The sequence below is a fragment of the Epinephelus moara genome, chromosome 10 (assembly GCF_006386435.1).
Source record: "Epinephelus moara isolate mb chromosome 10, YSFRI_EMoa_1.0, whole genome shotgun sequence".
Taxonomy (NCBI): domain Eukaryota; kingdom Metazoa; phylum Chordata; class Actinopteri; order Perciformes; family Serranidae; genus Epinephelus; species Epinephelus moara.
In genome coordinates, this window is record NC_065515.1 from 38733522 (window position 1) to 38742993 (window position 9472).

Below are 9472 nucleotides of genomic sequence, written 5' to 3' on the forward strand. Positions count from 1 at the left end.
GATGTAATCTACTGAAGTGTAGCAGATGCAACATACCCTTTTTTCTTTTTCTTTTTTTAATCCACCACTCTCTCTCCATCATCCTCATAATTCACTTGAAACCAGTGTCTCCAAACGCCAGACCTCTAGGTCATCTGGGGATCTTCTATTTCTGGTCTGTTAATGGATTTACTTGCCTCATACATACATATTATGCCACACCATATTGTACACACTCATTGGCCGCTTAATTATGAAAACCTTGCTAGTACCAGGTTGGACCCCCTTTTGCCTTCAGAACTGCCTTAATTCTTTGTGGCACAGATTCAACAAGACCCGACAACATCTCTAGATACTTTTTAACACAGTCAAAAAGTCCAAGTAGGGAGGTGGGAGGGGCGGTGGATGAGTCCAACAAGTTTTACCTGGGAAGTCGGAATATAAAACCAAACCCTGTTCTTTTTTTTTTTTAACCCCGTTTAACCCCATGCTTTTGTTGCCCAAACCTAACCACGTGTAGGTGTTGGCTAAACGTAATGTGTTTGTTGCTGAAGGAAAAAAAAAATTAAATTTACAGTGTTGTACTGATGTAGTTTCTTTATTTTGAGAGAGACTGTGCGCAAATTGTACATTTCCTGTGAAAGTGTATTTTGAAAAAAGACAATGCAGACACCCCCAGGCTACCTTGCACCCAGGCTACCTTGCAAAATCATATGTTGACGTAGAAAGTCCATGACCAAGCAGCTATATGTGACGAGGTCAGAATGGGAATGTGTTGCCCAGTTTGTTTACACCTGCATGTTCTGAGGTTTAGATGGATTTTCATGAGCTTTGTCAGGACAATGTGATTGTGTTATTTAGACATCCATCTTTGTACATTTGCTACCAAGTAAGTACAGTAGTTGATGTATGATGTATGAAACTATAAGCAAAGAAGCAAAGTATAGTATGATCTGCAGGCTGAATACAATAAATCTCTCAGTTTAATTTAATTTACTCAAACAGAAAACTTGCCACGGTGGCAACTATTTCCTCCCACCTGCTAGCCTAGTTAAAAATCAGCATGTCAAAAGGAACTGTAGTTTAAGAATTTCAGTTTCCCCTTGAACAAAAATGCTTTGAGCCTTTAACGCTCTCTACGTGTCTCCGTCTTATGATCGACACTTTAACTGAGGATCTGCTCCTCTCCACAGAGGGCTTCATGTTGGGTCACAAAATTTCTCCCCATGTCTCTGTCCTTATCACCTCTGTCAGGGTGAGGAAGTGGGTTCATGAGGCGAAGCTGAAAGGAGCCAAGACGAGCCAGGACCTCCTGCAGGGTGTCAGGAGGGACAAGGATACATAACCTGAGAGACAGAGAGAGAGAGAACACAATACAGTTGCTGTGAGAGAAAATTAAACATACCTGACTCACGTGTAAACGGTCACGTCTTTCACCTCAGATAGTAGTTGCCAGTTGTTTCACCGTGCTGACATCCTGCTTCTAATAACACACCTTCTTCCTCCAGTGACATCTGACAGTACAGGACATCTGCCTCCAACCCCAGTATCTAAGAGCAGAGATGTGATGTTTTTAGCCATTTCTATACTCACCGGAATGAAGAACAGGCTGTTGTAGTGACTGTTATCTTTGATTTTCTGATATGAAATAAAAAATTTTTTTTTTGCTAATTTGCTCGCACAGTGTATAAATAAATCATGTCATTTTGAAAACAGTAAAAGCAGAGATCAAACTTACCATGATAGATGACAAGTAAAAAAATCTGTGCAAGTTAATTTTGTACCATATGGAGAGTTGAGTATGAGGAGTATGAATGTAATCCAGTTCAGTTCAGTTTGGATGTGTGTGTGTTTGGGGGATTATGAATGTAATTCAGTTCAAATCAATTCAGGTGGAAGAGTGTGTGGGGAGTGTGAGTGTGAGTGAGGGGGGAGGGAAGGACCCAGGTTAACTTGAAGCTCGAGTTTGGAGAAGCCAGGAGATTGTTGGGGAAAAAAGGAACTTATCTGCTGGTAGTGAGTCATCCACCTCAGCTCAGCCACTGAATCCAAGCAGGAAAAGCACAGCAGACCCAGTCTGTTTCCACCTGCTCCAGAGATCAGCTTTTCTTTGAGGTTGTTGTTTCCTTACCGTTCATTTCAAGCCAGTCCTTGTAACACTTTGTCACTAGGTTTAATTCACTGTTGTCTTTTCATTTAATCTAGTGCTGGGTTCACCCTTTTACTTATTTCCTCTTTTTTTACCTTTCCATCCTCCTTCAAGTCTCCTTTGTTAGATTTTCCCTCTCTCTGTTCAGCTCACAGGTGTCCCTTAATTTATCACCTTCCCCTCCTCTTTCCTCTCCTGCTCAGGTGGACACGGCTGTGATATCCACTCTCACTCCCACTCAAATCTAACTGAATTACTGTATTCTTTGGGCATATGCTTTCAGTAAAATCAACTGAATAATTGAATTGTGGAGAATCTAACTGAGCTAACAATGCACAGCATCTCCATATTGACAAAAGTTTATTTAACATTTATATTTGTATGCACTATCTAGGCAGCTGACTCTTAGCTCAAGTGGGTAGTGGTAGAACTAAAATGAACTGCTTGGCAACCAACTAACTGAGACAATTGTTGATTCATCAAAATGTGTAGCCACACCAGGCTAGTAAAAGGGATTGGGCGTTTAATTGGGACTTGACTTGTTTTACAGTACACACAGTTTTTGGTAAAATTGCTAAAACATGCAAAACATTTGGGTATAGTCCTCTAAATACCATCTGTCACCACACTGCACCATATTTTGTTTGATGAACATAAAGGTTTCTCACCTTGGCCTGCTCTATAATCTCAGCTGGTAAATACAGACAGGGATAGAGATAGATTCCCCCCATCACTGGCTGACAGCTCATCCCTGGTAGATCATTCAGGAACTCCTGAGCCCGCTGAGCATTCTGGGACAGAGTGGCCTGAGTGATGACAATCTCCTTCATGAAAAACAAACCGATATTTAAGCAGTGATACAACATGGGACAGGGATGTATACTGCTGGGATACATGCATCTTCCTGACCAAGCAGGGCAGGAAAATGAGTCTTGATAGAGGACTCTAATAATGCTTAGTAAGCTGAGAGAGGTGCTGCAGATGTGTTACCTGCGTGTATGTGTCATAGGAGGGGTCTCCAGGCTTTGGGGGGTTGACCATGACATCCAGTGCAAGTTGTCCTATGACTGGAGCACAGATATCAGTATCCAGCATAATGTTAACAACATGCCTTACCTCTGGGTCCATGTTGACCATCTCCATGTATCCTGCCCTCAGACCACACCTGGGACACAAATACAGAATTTATTTGGTTACTCATTGCTTGCCTCCGACTTCTGTGATGGAGGTTTGGTGTTCAGGGCTCATCCGTGGTGCTGATCAAACAGCAACCTCTGGGCCTTAAAAAAACATGCAAGTGCCAAAATCTGCAGATCCTTGAATGGCTATTTGAGGCTCGCTCCAAAAGCAAGTCAATCTTCATAGACCCCATGTTAAAACGCCTAACTTCATAGCAGAAATAAACATGTTTATAGTCTGCTTTTCATTTGATCAAGGCTTAAAGTTATGCATTAACTAGAGACCATCTCGCAATTGGATCACTCCAGCTGTGACACAGCAATTCCAACTTAATGTGAATGTGCTTTCGAACTTGATCTGCATTTTGATGTCAACACACCTGTAATGTTCTGCATCGTGCACAGTTGTGTTGCTGTCCCATTGACAAAATTCATCGACAGTCAGACAGACAGACAGACAGACCTATACACACACACAGTAAAAAAAAAACAGCCATTGTGATATTGTCATGTCTTGTCTAAAAACGGCATGGCTGCTTTGTGTGATGGGCTGTCTGCCAGGCTTCACCTCAGCTAAGCTCAGTCACTCAATGACCCTTGTTTCTTCCTATGTCCTCATCACCTTTGGTCACCTCAGATCACCTCAGGTCACTTCTGACTCCAAAAATCTAATATGGCAAGGGCCAAAATACCAAACACAAGGCTTCAAAACCAAAAGGTGAAGTCATGGTGGCTACATCCATTGTTTTTATACTGTCTATGGTGCTGATGTGTGTTGGGCTATTTACACTTCCTGTTCTCTAAATATGAAACAAAGTGATCTGTAGGGTTTTTTTTGTTTGTGTTTGGTGATGATTGCTTCAACAGCTGTACAACTTAACATTTTTGTCTAGTTTATCAGCATAGGAGCCTTCCGCTCCCATAAAATCAGCTGTCAAATCACAATAAGCATGGCCTCTGTGGTTTATATGAGGACAGTGCCACATACATTATACATTACATTCATACGCTGATGAATATAATCCCTAACGAATACACCAGTATGAGTCACGGTTGTAACAAACTACAGTAGCTAGCTGTTTTCAAATCAATGAGCCTTTTTGTAAAAATGACACTATACAGCTGTTTTTTTTTGTTTTTTTTTAAGATTTACCTACTCATTAGTAACCAATACACTTGCAGCTGAGAGCATCAGGCATGGTAGGGAAGTCACAATGGACAAAATGAATCTATTAACAATGAGAAAAAAACAGAATAACACCAGCCTTGAAGGGATTACTTTATTTGTTTTGTTTGATTTGCTCTAACGCCGTGTCCTAACTGAATGCAATGGGATTGAGCATCAGTTTGATTGAATTGTTTTCCACTGCGATGGAGTGCTGTGGTTTTGAGCTGAAGTCATATTGGACATTCTGCTTCTATTTATTCCCAGCCCATTCTCATTCCTAAGTTGTCAAATACTGCCGCTTTGTCGTAGTATGATACTCCACAGGACAGCGTCAGTTTTAAATGCTGCCAGTAATGATGTTATATAAGCAGCTGGAAAGTCCCAATAGGATGGGTGGGAGCAGTGGTGGATGGGTCCAACAAACTCTAGACTTTCACCCGGAAGCCTGGTGTTCACTTCTGGTATGAATGTAGAGCCAAACCCTGATGTTTAAATTGCAAACCTAACTATGTGCTTTTGTTGATGTCCAGACATTGGTGGCAGTATCCTGGAACATCAACAGCAGATGCAGAAGGATACCTAGCGGGTAACATGTAGGCAGGGGCGGACTGGGACTAAAAAACAGCCCTGGACTTTGACTTGGCCCAGCCCACAACAACCGGTGCGCGGAAACTCATCAGCCCCAGACACGGGTGTCAAAATACTTAAATCTTAACACATGATACTATACCTTCCAAATTATAGCAATAGCACCAATGTTGATTAGATGTTGTGTTAAGAGCATAGTGTAGAATACTCACTAAGAAATAAACGACACAGTCCAGATGTCTCTCTGCTGAACAATACAATGCAGGTGACTGCCTGAAACAGGCCCAACATCTATGGGCCGACTGGCATCCAATTTAACCCTTTGGGCCCTAGGCGTTTTTGGGGTATTTTTACTGCCTTTACTTTTAAAGCTATAGTGCGTAACTTCTGTCGCCTCCCAGCAGATGATGCGTTATTACAACTAATAAGCCAGCGGCACTTCCATGTACACAGAGTAACACTCGCCAGTTGCCACACACCGTACACAGTACACAGAGTAACACTCGCCAGTCGCCACACGCCGTGTACACAGAGTAACACTCACCAGTCGCCACACACCGTGTAAACAGAGTAACACTCGCTATACACCGTGTACACAGAGTAACACTCGCTTCACACCAGGTACACAATGCTACACAACGTGCCGAACACCAGGCTGCTAACATTACATTACATTCATAGCACCATTTCCAAGAAAATAATAAAGTACTAGGTCCAGTACATGTAACAGCAACACATACTACTCATAATATAATTATAAACCAAGTCACTTACTTATCCAACAGCAGCAAGGCAACATCCGTGTCTGCCCTCAGCCCAATTTCTTCCTTCAGGGCTCTCCACCGAGGAAAAGCGACGCCAATACAAATCCTTGTTTGCCTTCTCCGTCGGTCACTTTCCTTCTTTGCTAATAGACCTTCAGCCGAACGTCCAGGCTTTTTCTTTGTGGTAGGATCCACTTCTGAACCGTGTCTCGGCCGCTTCTCCGCCATGTTGCTTTCTCTTTCTACCTGCGCTCTACCTCTTGCTATGAGACTCTCCGCTCTTCCTCCCCCTCCCTTCTTGTTGTGAGGAAGCATTTTCTGTGCACCAGCGCGGGAATGTCGCCGGTCGACACGCAAACTAAAAATGATATATATTGAAAAATACAGCGAGACGTTAGGAGCCGATCGGCTTAATCAGCATTGTGTCATCTCCTCTAGTAGTGGCTTGGGTGAAACGGACATTTACGGACCTGTAGAAGTTACGCACTATAGCTTTAAGCTCATAGCACAGTCATTATAAAGGCTACATACACATGCTATATCTTGTTTTTTTCAGGACAATGTAGGCAAAAATGTGTTTTATCTGAAAGAAACATGCAATATTTACATCTAAGATCATAGAAAAATAGTCAACCAAGTGCAATGATGTCCTCCAAGATAATATTTGCCACTTTGTTTGCAGTAAACAAAGTTTGTTGTTGTTTTTCAGTTTCAGTTATATATTGGGGCGCATTTTGGGCATTGGGGGGGACACATGTCCCCCTCAATGTATATGGTGACTACGGCCCTGTCATGCATGCATAATTAGGCTACAGTTGTCTGGGTGCGCAAAGGTGAAGTGGCTGGTCTTGTCATACAAAGTTTGATGGAGGGTCAACTGGACAATATGGAGATATTTGCATCTTGAAAGCCGGACTACAAATGTGGATAGACAGGGAGAAACACACGCAAGCCTAAGATGTGGTAAGATACGATATTCCTCACTATATGAAGTGACTGATAATAAGATCTGTATAATGGATTGTAAAGAAATTCGTCAGCTTTTTATTTTGTAGACAATTAATCTGGATTTATAGCATGATGGGATGACAGCACAATGATGTGTGTATCACTGGAAAGCTCTGCTCGTGCACTTTCATGTGATATGCGTGGCATTTCTTTGCGAGCCTGCATTCTCGAGTAATCCATCCAAGAGTAATGTGTGTGCAAAGCTGCATGAAAGCTCTGTTATACATAGTTTTAGTGTAACTTTATCATTCTTTTTCGCTGTGAAAACATTGGACTACCGACAAGTGCATGATGCACCCATGATGCACGGTTGCGGAGAAAATCAATAGTGAAGAACAGGTGTGAATTTGGACGCACTATGCGTCGTTCGGGCCCATGGAGTTAAAGACTGCCACCTAGCGGACTGGACGTGGAACAGTAAATTATCAGGGAGAAAAAGGAAAAAAAAAAAAAAAAAAAAGGTGATGACTGCGTGGCGGCCGCCGGCTGTCCTGGAGTACCGGCTGTTCTGTGATTCTCCAGAACCTCCAGATGGCCTGTCCGCCCCTGCATGTAGGCGTGAAAGTCCACTGACAAAGCAGTGACGTGACAACTTGGGATGTTGCTAGTCCCGTTGCTCACTTTAAAAGTGCTGCAATGGACAAGGAACAGCTGATTTAGGTTAAATGAGGAGTTATCTGCACAATACCTCCTCATTTAACAACAAAAACCTAAATAAGGTGGCAGCTGGCTGGAGGGAGATCACAAGTGAGGGAAAGTGCTGTTGGCTATCTCGTATGTTATTTCCAGTAAATATCACAAAATAAAATGAGTGTTTTCTGTTTAAAAAGTACAAATGTAGAAAGATTGTAAGTGCTCGCCCATCTTTGAGGTGGTTACACCTCCAGTCGATGGCACAGTTGATAGGTAGTCTACATGTTTTGTTCACATGACATGACAGAAGTGCATATGCAATTGATTGAATTTAATGCTTGCTTGATATTAGGACGCAGTGTAAAATTCATGATGATTTCCCATTGACATATTGAAAAAAAAAAAAGAAGTGCATCTGCCACACGAAAATGGCAGAAGATACAGCTAGGACAATGTTGTTTTTGGCATGGAAATTTTTTTAAATTTAATTTTATATACTTTATTAATCCCCGTGAGGGGAAATTCAATTTTTTCACTCTTTTGTCATTAACACACAGGTCCGAAAGTCACACACATGCACAAACAGGACCTATACATGCACAAAATGGAGAGATGTCAGAATGAGGGGGCTGCCTTGGTCAGGTGCCCGAGCGGTTGGGGGGTTCGGTGACTTGCTCAAGGGCACCTCGGCAGTGCCCAGGAGGTGAACTGGCACCCAACCCTATGGACTGAGCTACTGCTGCCCCTGTCTATAAATATAAGTATGTATTCAGAAATCTGTAGTGGAATATGTTTAAAAGTAACCCTCCCAACACTGTGTATAATGCTGCAGGCACGCGTACAATACCAGAACACTGTCAACACTGAAATATGTGCAAGCACACAAAATACAAATATAAGAGACAGAACTCACTCTCCCATGCAGGCACTGGATAAACAGTGGAAGGAGACCAACTCCACTGTCTCTGAGTACTCTTTTCCCATCTCAAACAGGACTCTCTTATAGGAAATAAACTCTTGCCCCTGTCCATACACGCAGTCCTGGTACACCTGTGGTGCAGAGAAAAAGAATTCATAGATAATGAAAGACTATGTGAGCAAAAAGGCTGCCAGTAACTCTATTAAACAACAGTCTGAAGACACAGTTTATGATCACCTCATCAACTAACAGTAGGAGTCTCTCAGTTGCTGCAAACTGAATCACCTCCTCTATTGATTTCCAGTCCTGCACGTGACCTATGAGGACAAACAGCAGCATACACAAAGTGATGACAGCAAGGAAGTTTAAACAGGTGGCTTTAATGCAGCTAGTGTGTGTTGTTTACCAGTGGGGTTTCCTGGGTTGCTGATGTAAATTGCTCTGGGTTCATAGCGCATCCTAGCAGTCTTCACTGCTCTGTGCAGCTCGTCCAGGTCTACAGCCCAGCCTCTGTCCTCCATCAGCTGATACGGCACCATTGTCACCTCGGCCTCATCCAGCAGCATGGGCAGGGTGTGTGGGCACGGCGTTGGGGCCAACACTCCCGTCTGAGTCGCCCCCCTCTCACTGGTCAGCAGCCTAAGGACCATCTCAATACCACAGATCAATATATTTAAACTTACTGTATACTGAGTCAGTCAGTGCTTAATCTTACTATATAATGAGGAAAACTCTGTCTGTGGGTGTGTCTGTCTGTGTGTCTGTTCCACATTTTTCTTCTCACTGACTTGGTCAATCCATGTGAAATTTGGCACAGTGGTAGAGGGTCATGGGAGGATGCGAATGAAGCAATATTACATCAATTGGCCAAAGGGGGGTGCTATAGCAACCGATTGAAATTGAAAACTTTGAATGGACATATCTCATACCCCGTATGTCGTAGAGACATGAAACTTTGCACAGAGATGCCTCTCCTCATGAGGAACAAATTTGCCTCAAGAACCCATAACTTCCGGTATATAGATTTTCTGCCATTTTGAATTTTTTGAAAAACACTTCAAATCGATCTCTTCCTAGGAAGTTTGA

At 42.7% G+C, this 9472-nt stretch overlaps 1 protein-coding gene across 1 annotated transcript in view; it reads right to left on the minus strand.

Moving 5' to 3' along the window:
- Positions 1-569: 569 nt before the first annotated feature.
- LOC126396913 (alanine aminotransferase 2-like) overlaps positions 570-9472 on the minus strand; it is a 12425-nt gene continuing 3522 nt past the window's right edge. Inside the window, exons 5-11 of the mRNA XM_050055283.1 lie at positions 8793-9036; positions 8624-8703; positions 8381-8517; positions 3119-3293; positions 2797-2952; positions 1417-1529; positions 570-1325 (exon numbers count right to left, since the gene is read on the minus strand). Coding sequence (XP_049911240.1) covers positions 1145-1325; positions 1417-1529; positions 2797-2952; positions 3119-3293; positions 8381-8517; positions 8624-8703; positions 8793-9036 — 1086 coding nt within the window. The 3' untranslated portion in view covers positions 570-1144. The remainder of the gene's footprint in view (positions 1326-1416; positions 1530-2796; positions 2953-3118; positions 3294-8380; positions 8518-8623; positions 8704-8792; positions 9037-9472) is intronic.